This window comes from Malurus melanocephalus, unplaced genomic scaffold, assembly GCF_030028575.1.
Source record: "Malurus melanocephalus ecotype Western Australia unplaced genomic scaffold, MMel_1.1 scaffold_731, whole genome shotgun sequence".
In the NCBI taxonomy this organism is placed as follows: domain Eukaryota; kingdom Metazoa; phylum Chordata; class Aves; order Passeriformes; family Maluridae; genus Malurus; species Malurus melanocephalus.
In genome coordinates, this window is record NW_026623963.1 from 110275 (window position 1) to 125542 (window position 15268).

Here is a 15268-nt window from a genome sequence, read left to right on the forward strand (position 1 = left end):
CCTGCTGCATTCTCCTTGGGCCTGCTCAGGGAGCTGGACTCAYGTCTGGAAAGCCATTTGTTAAAATCTTCCCAAGTCAAGCTTGACTCCAGCTGTGAATTGTATTSTATTTTGTGTGGCATGTGTAGTAAATACCATCTCCTTTGCTKCTCTCGGAACTGACAGAACACAGGAAAGATCTCTCTCAGCAAAAGTCACAATCCTGACTCATCTTTCTGGCTTTGCAGCAAGTTGTATAACTGCTGCAGGTCATAAAGCTGTAACAGATCCTGAATGCAGAGAAGCTGCTTGAATGCAGGGATTTCAGGAACAGTTGYCTTCAGAATTCCTGTCTTGTAACTTCTGCCACTTTGGTTCCCACATATTTTCCAATAGATGACTGAAGGGATCAAAATGTATTTTTTTCTGTTGCCCCCAAAATAGACAAACGCTTCCCCTTGTATTCAAGATTCCTTTTCTCCTTGCTGCCCTTTCACCCGTCTGCCTCCCAGAGGTCTGCTGCAAGAAGAAGGAAAGATCAGAATTCATATTTCTATTCTTTTCAGATGTCCCAAATTGGATAACACAAGGGATGCAAATATTCCAGACCTGTATTTTTGASTGGTGAAGGGAAGCATCTCCCTTGCACGGTGGACAGCATTTGTTGGCAAGGTGTACTAAACCCTTCCATCCTGCAGCAAAACTAATGGTACATATTGACACAGAGACTCAAATGATGATGACGACCCCGGTGTCCAACAGGAGCTGTTCTGTAGACTTCAGGCCAAGGGTGTTTGGTGCCAATATTGCTCTTATGCGTATAAATGAGGAGCAGCCAACGTTTTATGGAAAGGACCTGAGCCATTGCAGCACAAACACCCACATTTTCTGATTGAAGYTGCTGCATTACACATCAGTACAACCTCAAAATCTGGACCTCMTGCATACAGTGGCACAATCCTCACTATGCCCTTGCCTTTACAGGCTGAATTGCATCTTYTCACTGCATACATCTTGTCTTTGGTTCATCCTGCAGTTTGGGTTCCAAAAATAGAGCCTATGCATGAATCTGTACACACATGCGCTTTCCAGCTCTATGACTCCTTTGAGATGACCTCCTTTGCAGCACTGATGAGCAGCGTGYGAGAATATTACTGATTCCTCTGGATACAGACAGAAAACCATGAGCAGGGAGAGGTGTGCAGATTGTATATTCTGCCTCAAAGCATTGACTGTAAATGTGCCCAGGTTAGACAGACATAGTGARTGCACAGGATGGAAGGAATGATGGAAAGTATTTGTGGTTGCTTGGGTTTCTCTTTTAATACCTAGAAATTTAGGTCATGTCAAGCATAATTTAACAGTGACTGCAGAAATAGCAATGTTTTGATATTCAGAGAAGCCACATAAATGTCACTGACTTGAAGTGAATTGAATTGAAGTGGGAAAAGGCATGCATRGGCTAGACATCCCACACCTTCAGCTGTGCTGGGAAGAATTAGAGCCCATRCTTGGATCCCTCAGGGAAACACATTGCCCAAATGAAGAGAGATCAGGATTAATATTTCTGCTACTTTCAGGTGTCAGAAGTAAGATGACATGAGTGGGGCAAACATTTTGCAGTGATGCACAGAACCGCCCACCAGAATCTCCTACTGTAACCTGCAACATTAAAGCTTTTCTGGATAACTGTKTTTTCTTACTGTTTATCCTTGAGGTGTGTGTAGGAAAAACAAACACTGTTTCACATGCAGCATCTGGCAGAACCYTGAATTCCACACGTGATTCAGCAGAGTTAGGAGCTGGTGGAAGCTATTTTGGTCCTCAGTGTTAGAGAGTCTTTTACAAAGTCAATGGGAGAGTTTTTGCAGGTGTGTCTGAGCTGCCAACACCTTCTGTTGTCAGCAACACAGGAAATTTCTAGAAATGATGAGAAGGAATTCCAAGTCTGTGCCAGTATACTTCTGTTAACTCGTCATTATTTAGACTAGGAAAATACAGAACACAATTATTTCAGAATTAGTTCAGTTCTTAACTGCTGTCGGTAACATCTTGGAGATACTTGGTRTCTGTAGAGTATCACTCCTGATCTTACAGGGTTATGCTTTGTGCAGTGCTTATCACTGATAAAATTCTGGAAACTCAGAACATTCAGTTTAAACAAGAGGCCAGATTTTTTCATGGGGTGTCCACACTAAACCTCTTTGGCCATGGGTGACAGAAGATGCTGTGACTKCTGGCAATACTTAGAGCTGTCTACACCAGAAAATCATGTCAGCTGATGGCCACTCTGGTAATTGTAGGTACAGATACACCTCTCTGCWGAGACTCCAGCTGTAAGATTTGGAAACACAATTAGTGTGTAACTGATTTGACACAAAGTTTTCAGGGAGGCTGAAGTTTAAAAACACTCTCTGGGGCTGCTGAGTTAAATGCCAGTGGTACTTTAAAACGTCAGAACGTATCAAGTGCTTCCCGAAGCTCTAAGGGAAGAGAAAAGCCTCTGGGGCTGCTCTTTACCTGCCTTAGAGGAAGCAGATGAGGTGGAGAGGAACCTGTAGATTCCTTCAGGTGGGACCATGGCTGTGGGACTGAGGGCAAGTCTTTAGAGAGGTTTTCTTGTGTTTTCTACAGATGTTAGGCACGTTGCTTCTTGCAACTTTTCCAGGAGCATAATCAGAGTTGTACCTGTAACCTGGCTTATTTTTGTGTGCTTTTGTTGATGCTTCTAGAGGATTTCCTTTCTGCACCTTCAGTGGTGATGCCCAGAGCTGACCTTCTGGCTCTGGCCTTTGGAGCATATGTAGGCTGTCTCTCCATCTGCACAGCCCCTTTCCCACAGTTTATTTGATTTTTCTTGGATTTCTTCTTGCATAAGTTCTGTCTTTGGATTTCTTTATTGTTTTTCAATAGGGTAACTAGGATTCTTTAGCAAGGCATGCCTCTCCTACCTCTCCTCATCCCCCAGGCTTACAGTAGAAGTAGGATCTGCATTAAGGTCATGTTCAAATTGCTGTGTTCCTGTACAGACCCCATCCTGCAGTTCTCTGCCCAGTGTAAAGCTTTCTTTTTTTTTTAAGGAAAATGCAAAAAACGCGGAGATGGTTTGAAACTGGAGAATGACCCTCAGGAGGTGAGTCACCCACAATGCAGAGGTCTGCTTCTCTAGGGGAGGCCTCTTTTCCACCTTTGGTTCATGGGGAGCAAGTTCTATATTTGTTTCTGTTCTAAGATGGACCTGGCAGGTGGATGAGGAGCAGTGAGATCCCTGATGCTCTGCGCTCTTTGCACTGTGCATTTCAGTCCTGCTCCTGCCCTTACCACAACTTCCCTGCTGTTTTCCATTCTATCACTGGGAATGACTGTGCCCCAGATGTTTGTTCAGCAGCTTTGTACCTGTCTGCCCATGGGCAGAGGCAGAAAGTCCTTTTGTCAGGACCTTCTTGTGTGGTCTGAAGAAGTAACTTGATGCCCTGCTCTGGCAGCTCCTCGGAGTTGGGCTGTTATGCTTTCATTGGTGCCAGTCTGCTCAGGTTGTGCAGTCAATGAGCAGAATTTTCCTTAAAATGTTCTCCCATGGGAAAAGTCTTTAATGAGAACAGTTACTACAGTTGCATTTTCCTTTGCRATCATGGGTGCATTTTTCACTCTTGGGAAATGAGTGAGAATTGTTCCGGCAGCACCAAATTCCACTGGAGCCACAGAGACCAAGTTGGGACCAGTACTGTCTRGACTTTGCAGCATGCAGAGTCCAAATGATGAAAACCCAGATGGGTACTAATAAATCCTGTCAGCCCTTCATGGAAGAAGCTGCCTCCTGTTTTTGAACACCAGAAGAATTAGGAGTACAGCCAATATCTGGGTCAGGAAAAATTGATGGAGTGGGATTGGTGTCCTCTGTCCTCCACCTTGTAGTTTATATGGAGTTCTGTTGCCAACACACAATTTGGAAGCATCGGGGAAAAGGACAGGGGTGGATTTTAGCATGTGCTGCCAAGATTTTTAGGTGTTTCACATCCTGCTCTAACGGGAAATGGMAGCTGGGAACCACCAGGTATCTTATTTCAATGGTAATGGTGTAAAATCCATGGGTACTCTTTATAGTCGTTGTCACTTTAGGAAGTTTGCCTATTCCATAGTCTATCCATTGTGTTCTGTACCAGCCTGAAGTTGAATCCAATTATTTACTGGTTCCTTGCCTTTATTTCCTCAGGCAGAGTCAGAAATGGCTCTGGATGCAGAGTTCCTGGATGTCTATAAGAACTGTAAYGGTGTAGTGATGATGTTTGACATCACCAAGCAGTGGTAAGAGACCTTCAGCAGCATCATGTGATTCTTCCTTGTTCAGGCAAAACAAATTACTTCCAGATTCCCRGATTCCCAGTTGGATTTGGGAGCTGATAACCAGCCTAATTAGTTGAAGCAAGCTTGTATCCCTTAAAATAAAAGATTTATCTTGTAACATGGTTTTTAATACACTCCTCTCTTGGGCTTGTTCCAAACAAGCAGTGTCCCAGTGGGTTGTGTGCTGCAATGGCTGATAGGCTGTGGCTGAGGMTTGATAATTAGTGCTATCACAGGTGCAAAGCACATGTTACAAACCCCTGCTCCCCAGAACGCAAGGGAAAGGAGAATGTTAGTGAGAAATTCCAAAGAAACTGGTATTAGTAAGTATTATTTAGAGGCCTCAGGTTGCATTGATGTACAGAAGTAATGAGCTTTTCATTTTGCATATCTGAGCAGGATGAGAGATAAGGAAACCAGAGTGGGAGGAATAGGGGGTGAGGACTCCTGCCTTATATTTAGGCTGGTGTTCAGGTTTGGTGTGGGTCAGTGAGCCTGTGGACAGCTGAAGGGAGAGAATCCATTCCTTCTGCTGACCCCATACAGTTTTGCAGGAMTGAGGGCATCATTGCTGTAGGAGATGTGAGGGTTCTGGTGAAAGTGGATTATSAAACTTTTGAAGTTGTTTTTGAATAAARRATCRTCCAAATATTGAGGATGAATGTATTTCTCTGGCAGGGTAGAGAAGCCACAGACYTGGAAGGATTTTGAAAAAAAAWYYTKGTTTTTTTCCTCTCTGTGATTTGTGCATGAAACTAACAGAGGGATGTCCCCACTCATCTCCATCTCTCTCTCCCCTCTAATGAAGGACATTTAACTATATTCTGAGGGAGCTTCCCAAAGTGCCGACCCACGTTCCAGTGTGTGTGCTTGGGAATTACCGGGACATGGGGGAGCACCGAGTCATCCTGCCTGGTGACGTGCGGGACCTCATTGACAACCTGAACAGGTGAGAGGGSTCACTGGGCACAGCAGCAGCATTTAACTGCTCCCTGGCATCACCACAGATAACCATGTCACTGCTGTGCTTCACATCCATGGCACATGCATCATCTGCCCCAAACCTGCTTTTGGCTCCCAGAGCTCCCAGTGGGTGTGGACACCATGGGCCCTTTGATCTCAGAGCAGATTGTTTGCTGTGTTCCTGGAGACAGGGAGGGCCTTTCAGAGGTGCTGTTCCCAGCAAGTCATCTTCTTTCTGGATAGTCCTTCTCTTGTGAAAGAATGCTCTTCCTGTGGCACAACTGTTCTCTGCTCCAAGTAATTGAGCTACAAGAGAGCCAGCCAGTGCAGCTGTGTCCTTGCTCTGCCTCTGAGCATTCCCACGCAGCCCTTGTTGGGCACAGCCAAGTCACACCTCCCTCACATGCTAGCCAGACAAGCATTTCCCTTATGCACAGATATGAGGTGCTCTGTTATGTAGTAKAAAAGAGTATTTGTCAGTCAATATCCAATAGATTGTACCTATTTATGTAGTTCTATGTTTTCAAGGTATTTTTTTCATTTTCCTCATCTCTTATTTGTTTATGCCTGTGTCAGGAACAAAGAAATGGTGTCAGTTTTAAGACTTTATCCATGATGAAATAATTTCTTTACAAATTAATTTCTATACATGATTTTTGTCAGTCTGATTGTGGTTTTCAAACAAAACCTTCACTGCAAAACGAACAGCTTGTAAAGCTGTGAATCCCCAGATTAGGGAACCAACATTTCAGTGTCCAGATAGAGTATTCCTTAGCCTGGCAGGCACATGAMGCTGTCACACACCAACAGCCACCTTCTGCCACCCTTCAGCGTGAATTTTGGCACTACACAAAATAACGAGTCTGAGCAGAATGACCCACTGGGCTACATTTGAGGCTGGGGGGCTGGCTTGTGGGGTGGCTCATGGTGTGAAATCCAGCCTTTTGCAGATGTGCTGGGTACAGTGTTGTTTTCTCTGCTTGGCACAGGCCTCCCGGCTCCTCCTACTTCCGCTATGCTGAGTCTTCCATGAAGAACAGCTTTGGCCTCAAGTACTTGCACAAGTTCTTCAACATCCCCTTCTTGCAGCTGCAGGTAAGGCAGGGATGTTACCCTAATGTGCTSTGTGTGTGGGACAGATTGGATTTACTTCATCTCTACAGCAGGAATTTGGTATTTGGGTTTTCATTTGCTGTTAAAACTGAGTAGATTTTTTGTTTTCATTAGTGTTGGTGTAACAAAATTATATCAGAACATTGGTGCCTGTGACTTAAACTTGTCTGTGGTTGCAGGAGGCCTGCTGTTCCCAATGCTGACCTCTGGAAAAAGACTCCATTTTCACTGGCATGAAAATGGTATCCAGTGGTGCAGTTGCCACATCAAAAATGTAACATACGGACATTTGTAAATTTTGGATTTCAGTTCTGTTCAGTTAAAACTCAGATGAGAAGAGATTTGGCTATTATCTGTGCAGTTCAGGAGCCCATGTTTGCTGAAAATCTTTGCCCTAATGGTGTAAAGGGCACTGAATATGAGATCCGTGTGTTTGGAACCTGTTCACATGGATCCAGTCTCATATTTCCTTCATAACTGAGGATTCTTGGGAGGGCTGAGGGGCAGGCAARGGCTGCAAAGGATGGGATTCTCATTTGTGAACCTTTAGAAGATCACCTTTTGGGGTGATCTTACTGGGGTTCTTTGTGATCAGTAGCTTATGCTTTTTGAGGGCATATACAATGTTGTGTCATTGTTTTCTATTGAATGGGAAAAACCCAGGCAGTTGATCTTAATTCTCTTTCACCAGTAATTGAAGTGTCTGTGTGTATTTTTATACAAATAAACCCCARGTGAAATGCTAGTTCAGAAGGAGCTGAGGTATATTAGTGGATGTTACCAGATCCTCAGGCTGCAGACCAGAAAGAACAAGGATGAGAATTGAAGGTATAAAACCCTAGTGAAACAAGTCAAGCAATTCTTTGAGGACAAAGTTGTAGAAATCTGAGCTATAAATCCTGCCTGCTACTCAGTGGAGAAGATTGAAATCTGCCAGCAWGTTGCAGGTGAAATGTTTGGGTTTATAACCTTAACTCCCATGAAAAAAAGGGGTGTCTGGGAAAAATCCTGCAGAATTAGTTCCCAGGTTACTTCTACTGGTTTTGTAGATCTGTACTTTTTTTCTCCAATAGATACTCATAAGAGACAAAGCCATCAGCTCAGCCTTCCTGACTTGTTTCTGAAAGCTTTTCATGGTGATGCTGTTTACAGACACTCTATGCCAGGATTTTCCCTGGCCAAAGTTATAAACAAAAAATTCCAAAGCATTTGTARTATTGGATTTGCTTAGAAGCAGCTTTAGGCTGTGAGTCCTAGGGACCTTTCATGTGCTGTGTATAAATAAACATGATCTACTAACCTGAGACTGAAAGCAATCAGAGCACTTTGATAAGGTAATTGTCTTCAAAACCAGGGAACTTCTTGGACAAATCTTGGTCTTTAGGGTAATAGAAAAGAAATCTTATATAACCTTTAGTTGTTTAGAGGTTTCAGTGGTGGCTGCTTAGGAGAGGTGAGGGAATGGGGTGACCAGCCCACATTTCTTCTGCTCAGTGGGCTCAGGGTGCCACTGAGACTAGCCCAGAAGGTGCAGGTGCCACATGATTGCTTTCACATCCTGTGGCTTTCATGTCTTTAAATAATTCAACACAGCAGAAACAAACCTGAGAAGATTTCTCTTTACAATTTAGTTCCCAAAATGTGCTAGGGGAGATTTGGATGGACACACATAAACCATGCTGGTAAATAATGTGTGCTCAGTTCTTTGTACTTCAGCACTGAAGGTGCAAGCTGAGATTGTCCTGTGCCCATCATTCCAGGAGAGCTTGGCTTTGCCTTTAAAACAGCAATGCCCAAACTAATTCCTGCAGTTCTGTGCTCATACAGGGACTGCAGGCAGGTGTTTTGGTGTGCATTCTGGCAAAAATCCCACCAGAAGATCCCCGTGGAGATTGCTTCTTTCACTTTCCTGTGGTGTGCATGAGATCCCTGGCCTTGCCATTCTGTGCCAAGGGAGGTGACACTGCACATTTGGAGGCTTTTAGTTGCTTCCACCCGGATTTTGGAGCTTTGCTTGATGTCAGACTTCAGCCAAGATGAGCTGCATTGGTTTGTCCTGCGGCCCTTGTGCTTGTGCCACAGGTTTATGAGCAGTGCCCTGTGCTGCCCCTCAGTACCTKCCTTGGGACACTTTGCTGCTCCACTGGGAACCTGTGTTGGAGTGCAAAGGAACCAGGGCTGGCCCTGATTAACATCCAGTGCAGAATGAGCTGAAATTTGTATGAAAATCACAGGTAGGCTTAATTCCTAAAGGTTCTGCTTATCCCTTCAGAGATCCTTGCCAGTACGAGGCTCCAGAAAGGAGTTCTTTCCTTTGGAGCAGAGCAGGATTAAAGGAGAGGGATGCTGCCAGGTATGAAATGCACATAGGATTTAATCAGTCTCCAAGGTTTCTGTGTCCCTCAGCCTGCCCTCCACAGCTTTCCAGAGCAGAGGRGTCCAGCTGTATCTAAGGTCCCAGGCTGTCCCTCAGTGGGGTGGTGTCAGTGTGTGGTTTGCAGTGGCTCAGTTTACAGTCATGCATCTTCCATGGAGAAAGCAGGGGCTGAAATCCATACCCCCAGTACAGAGTAYGTTCTCTCTGGCAGGGTGAGCTCTTCAATTATTTATCAGTTCCTTTCCATGGGCAGGATTGGAAAACCCGAGGATGCAGTTTAGCTGTAGGTATTGCTGGTGGCCCACAAATGGTATCAGGTCACCCAGGCCTCCGGATGCTGCATTGGAAGGAGACAGGATTCTGCAGACAGCTGAAATTGCCTTTTCCCAGGAAGCCTTTGAAAGTGGCTTTCAGCCAAAGCATTGGTCTGTAGCACATGATTTATTCCTTTCTTTTGGGTCATTGCTAAAAATAAGCTGTTTCTTTAATATTTTAATAACCAGCATGGTGAAATAGAATATATTCTTTTAAGTRTTTGGAGGTTTGTTAGTGGTGATGAATTTGTACAAAATAAATTGCAGCTCTCTCTTAATTAAATGTATATTCTTGTTTTATTGTGATCTGTGAAAATTGAAATAAATAAAATGGTGTGTGCCTCAGTGCCAAAATGTGAGGCAAGGCACCTCACTTGTTTAATAGAAGTCATTAKCAAAGAGCCTAAGGTAAGCACTGGAGAGCAGTAGCCCTTCTGTCTCTGTTTGTTCAGCTAATTTGCTCAGCATGTATTTTACCTAAGGAAACTGGGGACAAAGAAGCAGCAGACTTGCCCTTTTTTGTGTCATTTTTGCTTATACTGCATGAATAATCTAAAAGGATGACACCTAATACTTTTGAAATCTTGATTTTCTTGAATTCTAAAATTTAGAATTTAAATTCTAAAGTCTTTATTAGTACTTCTGATTAGTGTAGCAACTTTAAATATGAATAGTATATTTTGCTGAGTCTTTCTTGTCTGTAAACCACAATAAACGAATTGGCATTAAGAAATGACTTTGTAAGTCCATGCATTTAGGTTAATTAAAGTCAAGTTTCCATCTGCAGACAGCACTTGAATATGATGAATAAAAATTACTCAGCAAAGAAAACAGGGTTTGCTCCAAGCTCTTTAAACARTGGCGAAGGTAAACATGAAGACTCTATATGCCTTGGAAGCAGTCAATTAGCTTAAATGATCACAGAAGCTCTTAAATTTCAAGAAAGGCTGTGTCTTCGGTAAATTATCAACTCAAATGAATCACCTAGTCTTATAATACAAAATAAAAATTACTTAATAATTACCTTTTTTGCTGATTTCCATCATGATAGAATTTGATATAAATCAGCTGCTCCAGGGAGGGCACAGGCTGTGCCCCTGGGACACAGCACTTGGTGTGGTTTGTATGAGTCAGATGAATTAATTCCTGTTTAAATCTGTGCAGTGTCTTGATAGCTGCAAAGTTGTCACATCTATGAAACCATAATGCCAGCAGCATGTGCRTGTAGAGATTGAACACCATCACTTCATGCAAATGTTTGTTTTCTCAGATGGATTTTATTCTGGGAAGTATGTAGTAGGTTTCCTTTTGGGCTTTTAATCTGATGGGATCTTACTGCAGTGAGTTCAAGTGTTGTCAAACAGGGAATTAAGAATTTGCCATGGTTATTGATGCTAGCCTTCAAAGATACTTGTCAGAATAAAGCTTAAATGTACTTGGAGGATAAGGCAAATAWCAAAGCAAAAACTTTGGCAGTTTGGAGGAAGCCTGGGCTTTCTCTTCCRTCTCCTCCTGCCTAGGCAGGGATGCAGCTGGTGGCACCACAAACCTGCTRTAATGGGGATGGTGCAGGCTGTGGAATCACCAGCCCAGCTCAGCACAAGCTGTCCCTGCTCTTGTGCCACCCAGTGCATGGGCAGGGGGAGAGGGAGGATTGATGCCCTCAGGCATTGAATGCTGTGGCTTTTGATGCCAGAATTCAGGAGGTGACCTGACTGGCATGGCCGGTGCCAACTGTGTGCCAGCCAGCTGTGCCTGAGCAGAAGGGCTGGGGCTCTAGGGAGAGATTTACACCACTGATGGCTCTAGTCTTGTCCAGGGGATCCAGAATGATGTTTCTGCAGGAGTGGATGCTGTGTCAGCCCTGCAGAGCCACAGCCCATGAAGGAGCTGGCTGTGCTGTGGTTATTGATCTCTCCTTGCTGCCCTTCACATGTCGGGAGAAGGAGTCTGTTAAACCAGCACTTCCCCTCAGCTGAGGTTTTTGTTTGAGTTCTGTTGGAAATSTGAAAAGGGAAGGACTGAGTGGGGCTGCTTTGGGTTCCATTAGTGCAGTCTACTCTCTTTATTGCCCATTTGAAATCGACTGGGGTGTTCTGTCACCCGTCTGTGGTTGGAGCAGTTGGAGGCAGAGGGACAAGGACTTCTGAAATGTCACTGAGTTGACAGCTCACTCATCTAGTCCAACAGAAAAAAAAAAATATTGGGAGGCTTTGTATCATCTGTGTCCTGCCCCCAGAGGGGCTGCKACAGCACGGGGAAAATCAAAGGCCTGAGTGAATGGGTTGCTCAGCTGATCTCCACAGGAGCTGAATCCGTTCTCCTGATGTAGCTGGTGATATGGAATCTGAAATAGCACATTATTGATTTATGGCTGAGAACAGCTCACAGAACAAGGTGCTTCTTATACACAGACTTTATGGATTATCTACTTCTTACTCACTTTCCCTTTGTGCTCTGTATTTAACTGGACACCATGAGCAGGGCCAGGGCTCCTGTTGAATGTGTTGCTGTGGTAGASTGGTGACACAGGATCTCAGTCCACCGAGATCTGTTACAGTGACCCTGTGCTCAAACCCAGCTTGTTTTCCTTTCCTCAGAGGGAGACATTGCTACGGCAGCTGGAGACAAATCAGCTGGATATTGATGCAACTCTGGAGGAGCTGTCAGTGCAGCAAGAGACTGAAGACCAAAACTACGAACTGTATGTCACTGAGCTGTTTTTTCTAACTGCTTTGGGTGTCACATCAATGTTGGGCTGCCCCAGCTGTGGCATGTGGCCAGGCTGAAGGATCTAACCAGTAGCATTTAGGGATTCTTTGGATAAAATGTTGCTTTGAATGGCATCACTTGAAATAAAGCATGCACCTGGGGATCCCTGTCAAACGATCTGGTTCCTACAGCCATGTGATTGGTGAGGGCAGGGCAGGTAGGGCTGAGCAGCACACCTGGAGCCAGCACAAGCTGAAGGGATTGTAGATAAACTGCTGGAAGGGGATATTTTGTGTCTCTCAGCTGCTCAGCATATAAGTTGGTTCACATTCTTGGGTTTTGTGTGTCTTATGATAGAAAGTAATAGCAACAACACTGCTGTCTTTGTTCAGTTTTAGCACTTCTGAACTCCTTGGTGTATTTCTGGATTGAAATAGTGGCTGGTCCTTCTGCCCTGTGTCTGTTCAGTGCCTTAGCTGTGTGCTTGACTGCTTGGAATGGCATTTGCCAGGTTTCACTCCACAAAGCCAGTACACCTGCAGCACAGTGAACAGGAACTCATGTTCTGTGAATTCCCATCACAAGGCCTTTACTGCAGTGGTGTGCAAGCCAAAAAMGTCAGCCTCAGAATGTATTGAAAAAGATTATTTACAGACAACTTTGTTTGGAAATTGGAATCAATGATTATGAAATATTCATGTACAGGCTTTTTGGCAAGCATTTTTCAGACCAAGTTTCAAGTTCTATAACCTTGTTCAGCGTCTTTTCCTTGGAGGGCATTGAAATACCCTGATGCACACAAAGCAGTGCTGTTTCCACAGTGTTCACCTCATTCCTCTCCTCAGGGACTGGTTAGTCACCTCAYGCCTCGGGCATTCCTCTTGATGTCCCTTACTCAAAGGACTGGGCTCTGTGGGCTGGGCTGTCAGATGGTTTTCCACACTTTCTTTTGTACTGCTTCAGTAATGGGAGGATACTTAAAAGAATCAGGAGTTGGCAGAGCTGTTTCAAACTCATAGCACAAGATCTCACTGCTTCATCATCTCTTGCCCTTCCTTCCAGCAGCCTTAGCATTTGCTGGGACTCCATATGTGTCACTTCAGCTYACAAATTTCAGTACTTTTCAGCAGAAAAACAGGTTGGCCAGGGCTTGGAGCAGCCTGGTCCAGTGAAAGGAGTCCCTGCCCATGGCAGGGGCGTGGAATAAGGTGAGCTTTAAAGTCCMATCCAACCCAAACCAGTCTGGGATTCTGTGACTGTGAAAACTATCTTCTGCCATATCTGCCTCTGGGTTAGTCTGCGTTGGGCCAGCTCTGAGAAGCATCTGAGAAGAGATCTTAGAGAGATCTTAAAGACAGCAGCTGCAGTCTGGTAGTGGTGGAGGGGTGGCCAGACCTCCTAGTTCCAGCAACAGGTATTAATGTGACCACACTGCCCTGCTGGGAGGCTGCTGGCACTGTCAGWCTGCAGAATTAGCTTAACATGGCCTCAGGAATATCAGAGCATGACAAAATAGGAGCTGCTAACATATTAGAAACAAGACTTTTCTCTAGATTCTGGTTTAGCAAACAAAGYGACATCTTTATGCAGCTGGCCAGCTCCTGCACATTCATATATGTACTAAGACAGAAATTCTTCACTTTCAGAAAATAACACTTTTTTAAAGAAAGGGCTTTAAAATCCCTTTGGAAGCTTCCTGGCTAGAGACACAGATCCCAAACGAAAAGCGCCAGGCTGTGTCATGTCTAAGTACTTTGATCAGGCTGACTAAGAGTGCTATTTTAGGGTTTTTAAGGCTTTTCTCTGCACCCCAGGTAGAAACAGAAAGTCTGTTTGTTTGAGTGGCACATCAGTGAGACAGATGAGTTGCAGAGGGGTTACTTCAGCCCCGAAGCTGAAAGTTAGGTGCTGGTATGCTCAGTTTTTATCCCTGCAGGAGGTCTCCAGGTTCGAGTTTTATAGCCAAAGACCCAATTTAAAGAATTACTCACATTCATATGTCAGAGAACCCAGGTCTGGGTAAAGTTTCAACCTTAGTAAACAGTTCAGGCTTGGAAACACAGTACCTGTAGACTCAACAGTATGTGGTGGCAATCAGCTTGCAGGGGTGAGGCAGGTCTACAGTGCTTGTTATTAGGGCTTGGGAAGRTCCTTGCATCCATGCTTGTCAGATGCCCATCATTTTGGGATTGCCATGTTTTAATATGCTATGTCAGTGAATGTTCCAAGTGAGCACWTGGTGCATCATCTGCTGCCACTCACTTTGTTGGACTCAGCACATGTGTTGGTGCAGTGTGACTCACTGACCCTTCACACATCACAGAATCATGGAATCATTAGGGTTGGAAAAGCCCTCTGAGTTCATCAAGTCCAACTGTTAACCCAGCACTGCCAAAGCCACCACCAAACTATGTCCCCAGSTGCCACATCTACATGTTTTTCAAATATTTCCAGGGCTGATGGCTCCACCACTGCAAGGGCAGCCTTTTCTAATGTCTGACTGCCCTTCCTATGAAGAAATTTTCCCTAATATCCAACCTAAACCTCCCCTGTTGCWATTTGAGGCCTCTTTTGCTTTTCCCTTTTTATTGCTTGTTACTAGGTAGAGGAGCCCAACCCCCACCTGCCTATACTTCCTGTCACAAGGCCATTGTGTGGTTCCTTCAATTTAAACAACACTGGGAGTTCTGCTATGGGTCACCAAATTGCACAGCAAGGGGAGCTGACCATGGGCTTTTGGGGCCAYAGGCCATGGTGTGGCTGCTGCAGCACTTCCTTGGAGGCCATTCCTGCTCTCCTGACATAAAATCAGGCCATGGAGCAAGGTGAGGTGACAGAGCTAGGACATCTCAGTTACTCCATTCACCCCTGCACGCATCTGGTGGCTGCTCTGTCACAATGACCGGTGCTAAATTTGGCTCAGTAAGAACAGAAAGAGAACAAGAACCCTTCCTCCTGCAGCAGTGGGGGGGGACCTGACGACAAAACGTCACTGATGCAAAATGTGGATCCCAGAGACAACACGAGGTGGCACACGATGCTGCCTCTTCTGCCTTACATAAGCCAGCCTGGGCAGCCACTGCCTGGCTATGCCTGTGGGAGACATGCTTTGCTTACAGTTCTTTGCCTTTCTTTTCAGATTTGACATTTTCAGTGCTACCAAAAGAACTTTTCAACCCTTTTAGAGTTCTTGAATTCTTATTAAACAAACAGCAATGATTTTTATGCTGTTCTGAATTTGTGCCTAATTTGCACCTAATTTGCTCAATTTCTCCATTTTTGATTGTACCCAGCTTATCTTCTGTTTTCAAGAAAAGCTTATGTTCAGTGCGCCCATTTTCCCCACAGAATGGTGCCAGGGCTGGACACACCTTTTGGAGAAGAAATTTCCCCCAATATTMAACCTAAACCTTCCCTAGCACAACTTGAGGCCATCTCCTCTCACCCTGTGTGTGCCAAACCAGTG

The 15268-nt window shown here is 44.6% G+C and overlaps 1 protein-coding gene across 1 annotated transcript in view; it reads left to right on the forward strand.

Annotated features, from left to right (window-relative positions):
• The window catches only part of RABL6 (RAB, member RAS oncogene family like 6), a 54570-nt gene that overhangs the window by 15312 nt on the left and 23990 nt on the right, over positions 1-15268 (forward strand). The window contains exons 4-8 of the mRNA XM_057384676.1: positions 3060-3112; positions 4193-4284; positions 5132-5272; positions 6276-6381; positions 11691-11794. Of these exons, the coding sequence (XP_057240659.1) occupies positions 3060-3112; positions 4193-4284; positions 5132-5272; positions 6276-6381; positions 11691-11794 (496 nt within the window). The remainder of the gene's footprint in view (positions 1-3059; positions 3113-4192; positions 4285-5131; positions 5273-6275; positions 6382-11690; positions 11795-15268) is intronic.